We start from the raw sequence: 17,192 nt of genomic DNA, 5'->3' as shown, positions 1-17,192 counted from the left end.
GTAGTTGCATTCAACAAATGATATTTTTTTCAAAATGAAGGCATAGAGTTACAGAATATCTTCATTATTATATTGTATTAATGATTCATCTACTATATAATTTAAAACGTCTGTTTCAAGAATTGTATGTTTGTCTGAATTAAATGATTGCAGCATTGAAACATTTGTGAATATGTGCTTCAGCTTCTTGAATGCAGTATTCACTTCATCAATTCATTGAAATACAGTGTCCTTTCAAATCAAATTTGTCAGTGATCATACAATATCTGAGAAATTTTTGATAAATCTTCAATAAAAATTGGCAAACTCTAAAAAGCTTCTAATCTCTTTTACTGAGACTGATGCTTCTCAGTTGAGGATTGCTTCCACCTTCTTAAAATCCATGCATACACCTCTTTCAGCTTCAATGATAAATTCTAAATAGATTGTAAATTTGATTTCAAAGTTACATTTATCAATATTCACTTGCAGTTCTGCTTCTCATAGACGGTCAAGCATCTATCATACATGCTTACAATACTCAGTGAGTGATTCATCAGTAAAAATCAGAATATCATCCATGTACACTGAAGTAATCTCATCAAGCAAGTCTCATAGAGCTCAGTTGATATATTTCTGGAACATACTCAGAGCATTTGCTAATCCAAAGAGAGTCACTGTTCATTTGTATAACTCATAACATGTACAAAAAGCAGTTAGCCATTCATCACCCTCATTGATCCTTATCTTGTAGAAGGCCGCGGAGATGTCAAGTTTTATGAATCATTTTGCTTTTCCTATTCATTTGAGTGTTTCATTAATGAGTGGGAGAAAATATCAGTCCTTTCATGTAATCTTGTTAAATTCTCAATAATCAACACAGAATTATAAGCCTTTTTCTGATTTCTTTACAAATAGTACAGATGCTGCAGCGGGTGAATTGTTAATGCAAATGAAGTCTTTATTCAATAATTCATTGAATGTTTTTTATAAAATGAGGAGCTAATTATGTGATATGCTGTAAAGAGAACTTCACAGTGATTGTGTATTCTTATCATTCTTTTTGATAAGTTCAATCATATGATCTATACCACATTCTCAGTGAAAGAGGAGCTTTTCAGCTGCTTTCTCATCAAACACATCTGTGAAATTGTTTCTCGCAAAGTTTCTTGAGATACTTGAATTCTAACTTTTCTAACATCTTTTTGATATTCATCATATTAGCAGTGAACACTTAGATGTTCTTCTTTTTGTATATTTGATGAGTTAATAACTTGAATGCCTCTACTGATATTTGAGTGAGATCAGCAGTTCTATCAACATCTCTCTTATAGACACAGTCATCTTCTGAGAAAATAAAACAGTGATTGCATGCATTCAATAAGGTTTCAAATTCTATAAGTTATGACAGACTAAGTATTAGATTGTACTTAGGATTCTGTACTTCATATGCATAAACATTCTTTTTCTTATGCTCTCTTACGTTGACATTAAATCTTATCATGTTGTAGAAAACGGAATCTTTGAGGCTGTTGAATCCACTGAGTTTACACAGTTCAGAGAAAAGAATACACTGAAGTTTATACTTTTCAATTAGTTGAGTATTTATAAGAGTGTAATGAAGAAAACCACTGTCTACTATTGCTTGTATATTGACTAAGCTATTTATAATGACAGAGACTATGATTGTGTTCACTTGCATTTTCTGCTCAAACCTCCAGCTAGCTTCTTACTCTTTGAGCTCTCATCCATGTTTTAGAGTGAGAGCTCTTCTTTTCCCTGTTTCTGTTTATCCATGGGCGACACAGCATTCACGCGCGTGGGAGGCTTACTCAGAGCAATTGCATTTGAGTATTGATTTGCAAAATGCTCTGACTTGTCACAGTATATGCAAACTTTTTTAATGATTCAATCAGTAACTTTTTATCTGAAGAGGTTAGGTATTTTTGATCATTTTGTACTCATGTGAAGAGTTCAATTCATGATGTCTATGGGGGCTGTTGATGCAGTTGTAAGCATGAAGTTCTGCTTATGATTGTTACATCTTTCTTGAACAGCATTAAAGCGTGCGAGGTTGTTGTTGAGTTGGCGTAAGTGGGTGCAGTAGTCATGGTAATGCATGAGCATGAGATGCAAGATGCAGAGCTTGAGCAGTTCAAAGTTAATATATTGATTTAAAAGATTGATTTTGACAACATCATTTCAGTTTTATTCTTCTGCTTCATAAATCTTACTATTGAAATCAAGTAAGTAGTTTGTTAAAAGGGTATTCCTCTGATGATTTCTGTTCAGCCACTGCATTGCACACACTTGCAGTGAAGAATTCAAGAATAGAACATCTAGTTAACAGAGGGCTTCTTCAGAGGTACACATTTTATATACACACAATTCAATTCAAAGTTGGAACTTCACTAAAGCATCTTCTTCTAGCTGACTATGAACATAGTAGGCTTGTGAGAGCAGAGAGTCTATCACAGATTCATTCTCTTCAAACTTGACTTTTATCTTTCATTTTCAAATTAAATAAATTGAGAGCTTTTCTGTGAACTGTCAGGAAGAGGGAGGTGTTCTTTTCTTTCATATACAGAAGGTATTGACACTTGCGTATTTTTTGATGTATTTATATTTAGATGATTTAATTGTCATTGAAGCTCTGCTATCTGCAAGAATTGCTGCTGAAGAAAGTTACAAAGTTTAGCATTATCTTCAGTGAATCTTCAGTTCTCATTCATGAAGAGATGTTTGTAATTCATCTCATTTTCATATAAGGTCATGGTTCTTGATTCTGATAATTTGAAGATCAGGAGATTCAATTCTTATTCTTCAGAGAAAATACTTTATAAGTATTCTGATCTCTTCATAGACATATGATTGTGGAGTTCATAAACACTTAGACTTTTTCACAGCACTATTACAATGATACAGCTTCATAGAACTTTAGAATTTGCAGATGTTATCACAACAACACAGCTTATAACTTATTCTTAACTTGAGCATCTGAATACAATTGTAAACATAGAGTACTCAAGCTGATACAGATGAATCAATTCATAATGTAACAGACATACATTGATTAATAATCTAATACTATTCTAAATACAAATTATGAATTGATTAAGAAAAGAAAGAGAAAAGAGATCAGAAGAAAAGGTCATATGAAGAGGGTTTTTATAAAGAGAAGATTGAGGTAGAAGAATATTAGAAGCCATCTCACAGTGAAGCAGAGAGCAGAAGAACATTGAAGGTTACACAGAAGAATTGTTAGAACTACACAAGTGTGAAACGTGAGGAATTATATGTATGTATGTATGTATGTATAGGTTTAACGTCCCGGAGAAAACACGGGCAGCGCCCGTGTTTCAGAAGCCTCCTGAAGGGCATGAAGATGTGCTACATTGAAAAGATTTCTATGTACACAGAGAGAGAGAAAAAACAGAATTCAGATAATAACTCTTGAGAAGATTCTTACACTATAGCCTCATCATCAATGGCCATAAACTCATTACAAAGGATTTTTCCAAACTGCACATTCACTTCTAACTCAATGTATGGCCATTGATGATGAGGCTATAGTGTAATTCTCTGAGAAGACTGCCGCTGCTGTGTTTAAAAGGCTTTATAGTGAGCAGAGAGGGATACCTCTTTCAGTTGATTAGAAAGCTGTCTATGCTTCTAATATCAGAAGAAAAATAGATAAGATAAGTGAAAGAAAGAGAGAGAAAATATGTGTTCTGAAATGAAAAGAATAAAAATGAAAAATGAAGGAAAGACTGTGTCATTGTAATGCACTCGTTTATTATTTCCTTATTATTATATTATCTTTGTTTATATCTTCGTCTATTCTTACCTCTTTCCATTATACTCTCGCTACCACTATTTCTGTATGTATATATATATGGATGCATGTATTTCGCACATCTTCTTTCTCTTTCTTTTCCTCTTCAGCGATTAGCTACAACTACAACTACAACTTCAACTATACTACTACTATAATTATTATTATCTTCCACTACACTATATACTATCTTCTACTATTCACTCTTCACACTGTCATCACCCCTCACAGTCATCTGCAACATCTTGCAGTCATATGACCTGGCACAGACCTGGGGAAAAAGAGGAGAGAGCACTGAAAAAGGTTGTGAAAGGAAAAGAGCAGAGAATGACAGAGAGAGCAAAGAAAAGAAGGAAGAAGAAGCATTTGAGCCGATAGAGACAAGGGCAAACGAGAGGAAAACAAAGCAGAGTACGCGTAGATACAATGCCGGCAGTCAAAACCATATCAGCTGAGTCAGACACGTAGACTGTACTGATTACATCACAGCTAATTGAGACAGATGAGCCTAGTTGTGCTATCTGTACTGTCTGCATAGACTGTGTTGTCCCTGGCAGTTGCACTAGCTACTGTAGGTGTACTCAGCAGACCGGTCTCATGAAACTACTGCAGAGGTTGTTAGATGATGTGCAGCCAGCCGGCTGTATTACCTTATGCAGTACTGTGTATAAAACTGCATGCAGTTCAGCAGTTCTATAAAGTTTGTAGAGGTTAGAGACTTTAGATAGACAATAACTGTTATCTGATTATGTGACTGTGCTACTAATCTCTTGAATCAGTGAAGAAGATGCTTTTGTAAATGTTAATAAAGCATCAAATGTTTTAACTTTTTATTATATTTACAGATACAGATGAGCCTCACATCTGTTTGCTAGAAACATTTGTGATATCAGAAGAAGTCTTCATAAGGGAAGTGAAGTGTGAATCAGTGGTGAAGAGCATGCTGTGATATGGTGAGCTCTGGAGAAGCCTTTACTTGATATTTCACAGTCAGCCTGCTGAAACTCCAGCCTCAGTATTAGTCAGAAAATTTATCACAGACTTCATTTCATCACTTTTATTTTGTCTTTTGACTGAGCTGCTTGATCACTGTGCAGACCCCACTGACTGTGAATGTGATCTTAAGTTCATAGACTGAAATTGCAATAAATGAGATTGCTCATTTAATCAGATGACCTGCTTCCTTATTGCCCTCTATTCTTATATACTTAGAAGCTCATTTCAGACCGATATTGTGCTATCTGAGAAGCTCATGACAATGGTTGTAGACTCAGTTTGAAGAGGCTGCTGCACTGCTCTGTATGTCTCAGATAATTGAGATGTTGTTAAAGCAGAGTCAGATCTGAAAATTAATGCTGTCATTTGTGACACAAGGTAAAAGCTTCACAGCATACTCTAATGCTCAGCAGACATCAACTGCTTCAGTGTTAAAGACATGTGATATAGAGCTCAGCACAGTTGGAAAAGCTGATCAGTTGTTTATTTCTCTGATAAATTATAAAATTATAGCTTATCTGTCTGCTGTTATCAAGATTTTATTCTAATTCATCTGAAAAATATATAGATTTATTGAGGGTTAACTTCTTCATCATTTTTTGAATGTATAAACAGTATTTTTTTTATCTACACTCTCTGTGAGACCTGTCCCACATCTTTTTAAGTAGTGTGGGATGATAAGTATAGGTCTATTGACTGCAAATAGCAGCATTCTCAACCACTAAATCTTGATTTTTAAACACTGTCAGATTCCAGCCCCTCTTTCTCATGTGATCATTGAAGATATTATTTATGAAGTTAGTGAGTGCTTCTCATCCATCATCTGAAGCCTTATCATAAATTGCATTTTGACCTCCTTCAGAGCCATCATTGCTGATAGGAGTTCAACATCCTGATATAAAGTTGCAATGAATGTTGTATGAAAAACTGAGAGGACCTTTCTGACTGTTATAGTAAACACCTTCTCAACTGTCCTCACATGTCATCTCAGATAAGAGTTAACCTCCCCACTTCTGACTGTGTGTCTGCTGACTGTATGCAGCCGCCGTACTAGACCTTTATGTTATAGAGCAGTGAGGAAACCACACAGATGATGATCACTTTTCACAAAGTGTTTGCTGAGAGCTCATTTTTGATCTTTTTCAGACTTTAAATGTGTTAAGCCACAGCTCTTACCTTCTTTGTCTGAATGGAGATATGTGATCTTCAAATGAGCCTTCTGTTGAAATGTACATTCAGTCAGCAAAGTGCTGACTTCTGTCCAGCTGAGATAGTAACAAAGTGAATAGTGAGATTCTTAAACACAATTACTGCTGATATCTTATTGTGTCACTTTCTTGTAAGATGGATCATCTTAAGTTTCTCTGATGCAAAAGTCACCTTGTTTATCTCCCTCCATCTTAGAATACTTTGTATATTCTGGCTGAGAAGAGTGGCATTGTTGTCAAGTAAGTGGGTCGCCCATCAGATGTTCAGATCATCCACATAGTCAAAGCACAATTTCAAATTTTACCACAGCAACTCTGTCAGATACAGAAGAAACAATATTGATGATAAAAAATATCTCTGTAATGTGTCACATTGCATTTGATGTGTTGCTATAATGATCCCCTTCAGTCAGACTTGAGCTCTGCATTCAGTGAGGAAACTGTCAATGAGCTGTAGCAGCTCATATGTATGACGGGTTAGCACCCGTTAGTGGTTAACTTACGCAACCAACCCCTTCTGCCTCACGCTCCGCGCCCGCGTAGTTCCTCACGCTCCACGCTCGCGTAGTCGCGTAGTTCTAACGATTCTTCCGCGTAACCCTCAATGTTCTTCCGCTCAGTGCTCCACTGCGGGGCGGCTTCTGATATTCTTCCGCCCCGATCTCCCCTCTATAAGAACCCCCTTCGTACAACCTTTCCTTCTGATCTCTTTTCTCTTTCTTTCCTTAATCAATTCGTAATCTGTATTTAGGATAGTGCTAGATCGTTAATCGATGTACGCCCGTTACAGCTGGTTTCATATGGCACAGTGCCGAGAGCGACTTGTTTTACTGAATCCGGACCAAGGTTTTCTGTTGCGGACATTGTATGCGAGCCGCATATCCAACTTGAGCCATTGAGCCATCAATGGCAGAACCGCTGAAATTGGCCACAGCGAGGGATCCATTTTGTTGAATCAGAATGTTAGAGCATTCAGTATCTCCATGAATCACATCGTTCGAATGCATATGCTGTAGTGCTTCAGTGATTTGGATTAGCCATCTCCTCCAGCCAAAATCACAACCAGCAAAGCAGAAGAGATAAGTAAAAATCAAAAAAACACTACTAACTTGATTTGCTGTTTAGAGCAATGCGACAGTGGAAGGTCATTGGATATCAGGCTTCATGGACAAAACACAAACAAGAGCCCACTGAGCCACCCCTGATACTTCTGGCTATGGTATTCTGCTGTAGCGAAGTTGGAATGGCGCCCGGCAGGTTTGTATATTGATGAGTTTTCTCATTTGGCTGTAGGTCGACAACCTGCGAAAAGAAGTCAACGCCAGCGAGCTCCAGTTGCTTTCCATCCCACTGCTTGGAAGCCATGTTCCCAAAAACGTGTCTCCACCATTACATGGAAGCCCAGGTTCAGGTTGATTCAAATATAATAAGAATACGACAGAAAAAAATCGACACAGGCAGGATTCGAACCTACGCGCCCGAAGGCATGAGATGGTCTAAGCTTGGCCAATGCAGACTAACCACATTTGGCGAATTCGAGTCTCACGTATTAACCACTCTACCACTGTGCCGTGATTGCGGTATGGCTGGCAACCCCGCGGCCGCATTAATCTATGGAGTGTTGGGCCTAAGGTCATGTACAGTAACTCCCCCCACCTCGTTTCCGGCTTATTTTAAGGATAAGCAATAAAAGTCCCCGCTGCGTCACGGTCCTCTCGATTCTTTGGTATTGTTCAGGTTTTTGTCCCTTTCCACGATGCACCTGTCAACTATAGTTTCTGGGGTTTGAGTTTGGTTTTTTTCTCTTTTTTCGAGTTATCCTTCAATCGTTTTTCCTTTGTCGCCTTGGGTTTTTCGTGCTCTTGGAAAACGTCTCTGCGCAGTTGGACTACAACTTTATATGCTCGGCCCTTTTCAACATGGAAACGATCTTGAGAATGCCTCAAGACCCTGCGATGACGAGGACTGATAGTGTTGCCACCTTTGTGTCTAGTGACGGATCTAATCACTCTCGAAGCACTTATCGAACCGCTTCCAGCCATCAACCCGTTTTGATTACTCTCGAAAAAGCCAACCCGGAAGATGGAGTTGATGGGAGAGAATCAACAGAAACATATGCGTCCACAATATTGTCAGAAACGGAAGAGGACACAAACAATCAGCCACCAATCGAACTTGTAGCGGATAGATATGAGGATTTCCCATCAAATCCTATCCCCTCCTCTCCACCAATTTTTGGAGAGTTGTTCCCATCTGCAAGGCGTCTACTTATAAGGCACGATGATACTACGATCGATGGAAACATGAACCTACGTATCGACACCACTGCGGTGCAGCCAGGAGGGCGTCAATGTACCATCATACTCTTTCATCTTCGCATGCACGATTTGCGAAACAGGAAATTCTCGCTTCGGCGGTATTGCAGGGATTCCGGAAGAGAGGTCTGCCATTCGGTCAGGAAGTTCCATTACCCATCTGCGGAAATGCTCGGTGCTCTGCAACGACCATTGACGAGCGCTTTCTCCACTCTACGTTCCAAATCAGATTCAACCCACCCCACAACTAATGGGCTGTGGAGGCAGAACTCAGGGTATAACAAGCAGGGGACGGAGTGTACGGAGTGTCCTGAGAATGACAATCGCAGGAGATGTTCCACGGAATCCTTATCCCGCTCCAAAGGCCCCGAACCGACAAATATTATCCAACTCGAATTCTCCAATTATGCACATGTCGACGTTAAACGAAGAGGCACCACGGGCTCCAAACATTACGATTTCGAATATTGGAGCACGAGATATCAATGGAAGAAAACCACACGAAAGGGCGGAGATTCTAAGGAAATCTCGTTTGACCTCTATCCTGCAGCGAAGTCAAAGCCAGTTGCACACATTTTAACCGAGCCTCTGACTCCACTTGAAGCTCTGGAAGAAAGGAGCAAAGGCGGCTGGGTTCCGCCCTGCTCTCTGTGGATCAGCGACGCTTCCTTATATGAAAGTATGAAAGATGTTGCTGAGTAAGTAGTTTTTTCTGGTCCATTCAACAGCTTCCTGGGATAAGATTACCTGACGTATGATAGTGCCATCGTTGCCACTGGTCTCATTGCATTGGTGGACGACAGCATCAAGCGCCATTGGAACAACAAAAACACAACACATTCCTGCAGTCCCATGACTTCATCGTTTATGAGGAGTGTGGACTCCGTGGCATCTAACAAAATTATCGAAAAAGTTTTCCACCGTCGTGGCTCGACTGGATCTCGACACAACTCATTCCGCCAGATGTTTGCTCATGCTTAAGGGGAAAAAATCTCTCTTCGAGCTATATGAGGATTTTTATTGATACCACCATTGTATTCATTGCTGTATTATCTTTTTCTCATGTATTTGTTATGAGTTAATTTTTTTTCATTTTATATGATTATTGACGTGGAGCTCTTAGCTTGGTACCAGCCCATCATGAAGTTCCCTATTTTACAGCTAGAAGTGAGATTTTTGGCCATGATGGAGTCGAGCATATCAAGGTCGGTTTGTTCCCCGTTGTCTGGTTAGGAAAGGCTTTCTGTGGTATATTGATGAGGCTAGGTTCATGTACGTGGAATGGCGCATTTCCTGCAAACCGTCACTTTTCTTTTTCTTTTTCTTTTTTCCCTTGCAAATCCATTTAGTGTGCAGGCTACGATCATTGTCCAGCGCAGACAGACGGCGTTAACAAGGGGCCAAGGACACTGTACGGCGCATATCCAACCCCATGCGCTGGACCAAAGGCGCCAGGAGCTGCCGGGATCGCTGGAATGGGCAGCATTTGGAGATGAACAGGCCCCTTCAATGATGAAACATGGCTGGAATTCTATGTTTTCTTTTTACGAAGTTCATGCGGATTGTTTGTCCTATTTATGGAGGTAGCTTGAGCTGTGTCTATATCTTGCATATTGCAACGAATTTTGTAATTATTCGCTCCTATTTTGAATATTATGGGCTGTCAATAATTTGGAAAGGCTATGGAGGAACATTGAGGCTATTCACAAAGCGTCCTACAGTATCCGCGTTGAAATTTTCAATATTCGCCTTTCTCAATCAAGGCTACTATTATTTTGATCACCAAATCTCGAATTGTGTACGCTCCAACATTAGCTCTAGCCTCACCCCACAATCTAGCCCCATACAACTTCTATGAATTCATGGTTTTCCTCTCTTTCTCCTCTGGAGCCACACTTCCATCAATCATCTCCATTTTTGCGCGTTCTCTGTGGGGTGTCGTGCTGACAATGCAAGTATGAGTGCCCAACCTCCACTCCAGCGAGAGAGAAAAGAAAGAAAGCACCGAATCATGGCTGCAAGAAAGCCCGGAACGGCCATGGAGGCCATCGACAGCGAGCAATGGGCTAATCTCCATCCCAACCCCCGCCATCTGGTGCCGCGTTTTTGCTGCACGTCGGCCTTGCTGGAAAGCACGTTAAATCCCCGTTATTTGACCTTTCTCCTGCAAATACCCACAATATACCTAACTACCCCTCCATCGAGAGACTTACACTGTTCAATTTTTCCTCAGTTTCCATTCCACATCCGTCCAGCAGGCAGGCGCTGGAGAACTGAAGCCCTGGTAGAATTTTTATTCCCTCACAGACAAGTCCACCAGTCCGCCATCTCGGTTGGAGTCGAACCTTTTTCTTTCTTTTTCTTTTTCTTTTTCTTTTTTTTTTGGGGGGGCCACCTTACCATCCCTCCTTCGGCGCTTTCCTGCCTCACCATTTCCTCCGGTGGTCGTGCCCTTGAAGGGTTCATCTCTCTAATTTTGATTTTTTGATGAGCTGGCAGGTCTTTGCTGGGTTCGTCGATTGACTGGCGCTGCCCAACCATCTGATTTAGCAGCCAGTCTCTTTCAAGAACAGCAATATTCGTGTGTTCGATACTATCCCCTTTACAACGCGTGAACGGAGCTGAGAGGCCCCATCCCTAGCTATTTCAAGCGCACCCATGACAACCCAGACTTTGGTGCATTCGGAAAGCCCCTCCTCATAGCTTCATATCTTGGGTTTGGAGAGGTCTGGCTTGTTGTCCATCTGCCATCCACTTACAAATCCCGTCATTTAGCATCTCCCCTTTGGGAGAGCTGCTTTGCTCTATCGCCGGCGCGCATAAGTTAAGCAGCCGCCTAGTTCCTGAAGTTCAATCCGGAATCGAATGGAAAGTGCAGGGAGCGGGCCGTTCCATCAGCCTCCCCCTAGGATCAATGGCGTCTCTCCATGTCACTCAACTTGGCTTGATGATTGCCAGAGGTGTGTGGGATGGAAGATGTGGAAGTTAACTGAAAACACCCGTCACCTTGACTCAATCTTGCATAAGTCTATCCTATCCGGACTGACTGGTTAGGCTCCATCACGGCACTTGCAGTAAAAAATGAACTTTATAGGAGTTCATTGGTGTGGTTTGCCATCATTCCTCTCCGCACGCATTTCTCTATATTATGAATCTCAACTCTCGCTCTTTCTTCGACAATAAAAATTTTTCTCTCTTCCCGTTTAGAAAACGCCTTTTGCTTCACTCCAATCAAATATATTATAATATTTGTTTCTTCTTCAAATTGGTACACTTTCCTTCTGCTTGTGCTTGTTCTATTCAATCTCTCAAGCCTCTACGTTATCGCTTACCGTTATTATCATATTTTATAGTGAGGGATTTCTCTGCTACCTCCATATCCTCTTTTCAGAGACAAGAATTCAGTTATGGCTAGCCTTACCACCGCCAATTCTGCTCCCCGCACCAATGGCGTTCAACGTATTACATGGCAGGAGAAACTTCAAGGTCCGAGACGTCCTTGAAAATGGAAAGTCCCGTATTGTCAAGTACTAAAATGCTCTGAAGAACACTGCAGGATAACCCAAATTCAGGCCCCAGTTTTCAATCTTATGTCAGACCGTCGAGGTAGTACCCCCTACTATCCCTTGCCTCTAGTAATCTTTTGTCTAAGAAAAAAAAAAATTGCGCTACACCGTGGGTTTTTCGGAAATTTATTTTTATAACATTTCTCAATGTCCAATTTCCCCGAATAAAACGAGAAGCAAAAAAGTCAAGGGAAAACACGAATACAACAAACTCTATGCGGCATCTCTAAAAGTCAATAATCAGCTACTGACCTTTTCATTTCTATGTTTCCTTATTCACCAGGCGGCCGTACGGCATGGTCTAGCACCGTCACAATTCAGGGCAGATGCTTCGCTGCCCGCTATTTCTATGACGGCCAAAACACCAACAATGCCAAAGAGGATGCTGCAGAAGTCGCTCTCACAGCACTCCGTTCCCAGGGCGGTAATCCCACCACCTCATTCGCGGGGCAGTTGTACGCACAGAACTCAGTTGCCAATCAGCCCGCCCGAAGGAACTAACCAGGGGGCATAGAACTCGTTGCCGCTGTTTTCGTCCGGCTCAGGATGGGGCACGAAGTTTTAGTGTGCCATGTTATTTTTTTGTCACCAGTGTTTGGAGGATATTTTGGGATGTATTCTTTTTTATCTTGCTCGCCTTGCATTCGTTTCATTCGTTCAAAACCTCTTGTTCAAATTGCGGCCCTGGAACCCTTTTTTAATATCAATATCTTGCTTTACACCCTTTTTCTTTTCAGGTATACCTTTTACTCTTATTTTGGTCGAATTTGATACGCCTTACTTCCCTCTTGTTCAAATTGCGGCCCTGGAACCCTTTTTTAATATCAATATCTTGCTTTACACCCTTTTTCTTTTCAGGTATACCTTTTACTCTTATTTTGGTCGAATTTGATACGCCTTACTTCCGAAAGCCAACCATGTATTTTTCTTTTCTTTTAAAAGGGCTAGTGTGCTTTCTCTCCCTTCCGCTTTTCCTCTTTACTCATATGTCGACAATGCCATTTCACCCTTTGATCTTGTCGCTCCTATACCGTTTATTTTATTTATGTTGTGTTCTCATGTTCAGCTTCAAACAAGGCAAAATACCATGTACGTTGAAAATGGGTATGGTTTGTTGTTTATGAAACCAGCAAGTACCGTTCTCAGTCCTGGCTCTGTCTCTGTTTGTCGTCGGTCTTTCGTCCATTGCTCCTCAATTGTACCTAATCGTGACCAACGTACTCCCCAAGTTGGAAACCCAAGGATGAGACCTTTGTTTGTTGCCAGCAACAGCGAATGGCGAAGGAAATTCCCTGATGTGACAGTGTGTAGGAAATTTTCTTCCTATCCGGCCATTGCATTACCACAACTGTCACCACATTCTCCCTACCCCTTTTGGACCCCCACCTCTCAAAAAAAAAAAAAAAAAATTGTACGTACATACGCATGTAGGCAATTAACCAGAAGCCCGTTCGCACTTGCTGCGCCAAGGTTATTCAGGCGTTGTTTCACAAATTTCACTTACTTTATTCTGTTTTGTTTCCTGCCCATGTGTGTTTAAGTTCCGTTACCTCTGTAAGCCAGGCGCATCTTCTTTTCTTTGGTGAATTTTATCCGTTTTATGCAAGTTCTTACCGATTGAAACGATACCCTCGACGCTATGTTTCGACACTTCATGTTCCCCTTGTTTACTAAGTCATATGGCACATTTATTTTCCGCTCCTAGATATGTATATACAAAACATTCGGTACAGAATACGGATATGTAATCGAGTCTCTCGCACTCATGCCTAGGAGGTCATGTCGAACGCCAAACACACAACACTTGGAGATAAACACCCCTAATATCAAACGCAACCGGAAAATGGCCGCAGACATTCGTCACGAAACAGGTCGAGTCATGAAACAGTTTCCCAACAGTGTAACACCCCTGTCGACACAATGTCATTTCTACATGAATCCGGAAGCAGTTGGGTGCCCGATCCATCCATCAACTCAGCTCTATCCGACTCGAGCCGAGAGGGGTGCATGGGCCAATCAACCCAGATATAGAGAAACTTTCACGTTTCACAAATTTCCACGGCGGCGAGTACTGTGGTTATATATCCAGCCTAGGAGACGGAGACACGGAGGAAAGGAGGCCCCGCAGGACGGAAGCGGGAACAGCTTTGGACCGAACGTGTGACATGCAAGGCGAGTATGCATATAAAGGGGTTTGGGACTGATATCAAACTCTGACCCCACACTTCCGTCGCTCTTTCGCCTGGACTTTTTGCACGGCGGAACATATGCGGAATTCGCCGAGGAAACAGATATGTGCGGAGGAGAATCAACACGCGACAGTGTGGGATATGTCCTTATACGTGGGATTTCTATCCATAATATTTACACAGATAGTTGGTTTCTTTGTTCTGAACCAGGTGTTTTATGGTTGAATTATTTGACGTCTGGCTTTTGACCCCGCGTATGCTGACCAGCATCCTCAAGCCTGCTGCGCCTGGGAATTCCCGTTTTTTTTTTCGGAAAATTCATCCAGCTCGATTTTGGTGATATAATGACCGGGGACGACTACTAGGCCGATGTAGCGACTAATCATATCAGCCTTGACGATTCCCGTAGCTGTATAATCGTCTTCTCTGGTGAGATTCGCAGGTTCATGTTCTGGGATAGCGGGGTAGCGGTATTCGTGGGTTGTGGATAGGATTATGTTTCGATCCTGCTGGGGGATTGATATGCGTTAGATATCTATTTATTTGGGGTATTGGCTCTTTTAATTAATTATTTCTGTACGGGAAAAGTATTTGGTTCGTTGCAGGGAATTTTCCCCAGGTGACCTTACATTGTCTGTGCATTTGAAAGTGCCCACAAATAGCCTTGCGTCCGTTGTATGAATCCTGAGTGTTTTCCCCAGTAGAGATTCGAGGTATTTGACTGCTTGGAAGTTCTCCATGGTGTGATTTGAGCCGTTTTGGAACAATATTAAATGAGGAGAGCAATATTAAATGACGAATGTTTGACAATCCGCTGATGTAGGAGGTTGTGAGATCACGTGTTGGGGCTCATTGTTAGTGGGTACAACGGCTAGAAATGTGGGATGGTTGATCTTCTCATTGTGCGATCGCTAGCTAACTATATATAGGGGTAATCACATGCGGTGGAGGGCTGCCTGGGCAACTAGTGCCCAACACCCCCCCACGCGCCAACGTGCGTGATATATTCCTACGAATCTTCCATGCTAGCTATCTCAACTTGGATCATCCCAAAATCATGCTACATACAGAAATTTAATCATTCTCACTGTTATCAGCAAAAAGTTCTAGTAAATCAATGAAATGTTTAAATGTCACTGAGTTCAGAGATTTGATTAATCCATCTGCTACTATATCTTCAATAAAAACATGTTTAATAGAAATAATGCTTTTATTCAATTGTGTGTGAGAATAGTGAAAGTGAGTGTTGATATGCTTACTGCATGCTGTGATTGTGGCAACAGTAATTAAATTGATTGAATCTTTATTATTGTAATGCACTCATTTATTATTTCCTTATTATATTATGTTTGCTTATTCTTACCTCTTTCCATTATGTTCTCACTATCACTATTTCTATATGTCTCTCTTTATATTATAAAAAAACCAACTTTTTCCGTGAAAAAAATACTATAACGTGACCTCACATGATATCACATGCACTCCATCAAATTCATGAATGGATTGAATAGCTGGCTCTGCAGCCAGTACAGCTCTGATATTAATCTTCATTATTTTCTTTACAGATGTTTTCTACTATATTTACATTTTTTATACTCTTCTCTACATTTATTACAATCTATATATGTTCATTAATGTACTCATTTCATGTGCCTTTGCTCAGTGTGTAGGGATTCTCATCCTCTCAATGCATTTGAACAGTCTCAATTCAATGCATTATTTCATACATGCTCTACATGCTGTCAAACTCAGTATTGTATATGTAAGACACATTTAATTTAAACCTATTATCTATCATTGAGGGATGTAGCTACTTTTGTGCTCAATTCACAATGAGTTAAATTATAACATTATAATATATACTGTGAAGATTATCTGTTTCATTTATTTCACATTGTTATTTATATTTTCAAGAACTGCATTGATTGCTGAGGTCTTAATCATGAATATATCTGTGATATTAAACATTGTCATTTGACAGCTGCTACTGCAGTTCCTACAGCAGATGAGTTTATTGATTGTGTATATATGAATTCATTGAATCAGCTGACTTTCAATGATTTCAACACTCAAATCAACTCAATTATCTTTAAATCAATTGTTACTTTTTTAATCATTTACAATTGTTAATTTGTTCTCTACAGCTTTCACTTCTACATTTATTATCAATCATTTAATTTTGATTAAATAAATATCTACTGCTCTATCTGCAGAGTTAAACATTGAATTGATGAATGTGTATATGAATTATTAAAGACTCTTTCAATGTTTTTCATATATTGTATAAGAGGTGCTGTGAGACGGTTATATGTCAGAGAATCTTCATCAAAGTTACATGAATTGTTTAATGATAATACATCTAATATAAAACATTTTTACACACATATTCAGAACTACAATGATATTTACATTTTTCAAATATAAACAGAATCCACACTTTGATTGCTTGATTATTGATGATTCAATATTATTTCAAATACAAAGAGAACTTTATCATCTGCAAACACTGTTAGAATCTGAATCAGATGAGAATGTCTGTTTTACATAAATGTAAATTCACAACCCACAATTTGATGCAGGTATTGTAAATAACGTGAATTTTATCATACATTCTAATAAATTTAATCATATCTGTATTATATTGTTTATTGTTTGTTTATTTGCTTTTCTACATTTTTTTTTTTTATATTGTTGACTGCTAATATTTCTATGATTAACTCTTTTATTCAGCTTTATCAATTTGCATGAGAGATATTATAAAACAGCTCTGCTGTATGTGTTGATTTAAACCCTGTTGTACAATTGAAGACAGACAATGATCACTGCTGTGAAAATCTGTTTATTGTTTCAGAGATTGTAATTATTATACAGAACATTTTCAGAAACACTCATCATGTTTATATCATTTTTCTAACACTACAACAACTCAGTGCTAATTTGAGTTTTATATGTATTAACTCCCATAATTCATTATATCTTTCACTGCATTACATTTTACTTTTTTTTTTTTTTGAAAATCATAGTTGATATATTAATATGAATATGCTTGCAAACCTTTCATCTGTCTGCAACAGCTCTGATGATGATGTTGATGATGCTGTTGA

At 39.6% G+C, this 17,192-nt stretch overlaps 4 protein-coding genes and 1 non-coding gene across 5 annotated transcripts; 1 reads left to right on the top strand and 4 right to left on the bottom strand.

Moving 5' to 3' along the window:
• Positions 1-1,356: 1,356 nt before the first annotated feature.
• Positions 1,357-2,090, bottom strand: HCAG_07749 (predicted protein; the record flags this gene model as incomplete). The annotated part of the gene is made up of 3 exons (XM_001537390.1): positions 1,357-1,374; positions 1,463-1,552; positions 2,022-2,090. The coding sequence occupies 3 exons, from the start codon at positions 2,088-2,090 to the stop codon at positions 1,357-1,359; spliced, it is 177 nt and encodes a 58-aa protein (XP_001537440.1).
• A 4,333-nt stretch (positions 2,091-6,423) lies between these two features.
• HCAG_07748 (predicted protein) lies at positions 6,424-6,882 on the bottom strand (the record flags this gene model as incomplete). Its single annotated transcript, XM_001537389.1, has 3 exons — positions 6,424-6,469; positions 6,545-6,659; positions 6,798-6,882. 3 exons carry the CDS (start codon positions 6,880-6,882, stop codon positions 6,424-6,426), a joined length of 246 nt encoding a protein of 81 aa, XP_001537439.1.
• A 585-nt stretch (positions 6,883-7,467) lies between these two features.
• HCAG_09424 lies at positions 7,468-7,589 on the bottom strand. The gene has a single exon. It is a non-coding gene; the product is annotated as a tRNA-Ser (tRNA).
• A 366-nt stretch (positions 7,590-7,955) lies between these two features.
• HCAG_07747 (predicted protein) lies at positions 7,956-9,314 on the top strand (the record flags this gene model as incomplete). The annotated part of the gene is made up of 2 exons (XM_001537388.1): positions 7,956-9,031; positions 9,095-9,314. The coding sequence occupies 2 exons, from the start codon at positions 7,956-7,958 to the stop codon at positions 9,312-9,314; spliced, it is 1,296 nt and encodes a 431-aa protein (XP_001537438.1).
• Positions 9,315-14,360: 5,046 nt separating this feature from the next.
• On the bottom strand, positions 14,361-14,828 carry HCAG_07746 (conserved hypothetical protein; the record flags this gene model as incomplete). The annotated part of the gene is made up of 2 exons (XM_001537387.1): positions 14,361-14,597; positions 14,718-14,828. 2 exons carry the CDS (start codon positions 14,826-14,828, stop codon positions 14,361-14,363), a joined length of 348 nt encoding a protein of 115 aa, XP_001537437.1.
• Positions 14,829-17,192: the final 2,364 nt, after the last annotated feature.

Source organism: Histoplasma capsulatum, genomic scaffold (assembly GCF_000149585.1).
Source record: "Histoplasma capsulatum NAm1 scaffold_9 genomic scaffold, whole genome shotgun sequence".
NCBI lineage: Eukaryota > Fungi > Ascomycota > Eurotiomycetes > Onygenales > Ajellomycetaceae > Histoplasma > Histoplasma mississippiense.
The sequence above is the reverse complement of the archived record's forward strand: the minus strand, read 5'-3'. Positions and strand labels throughout refer to the sequence as shown.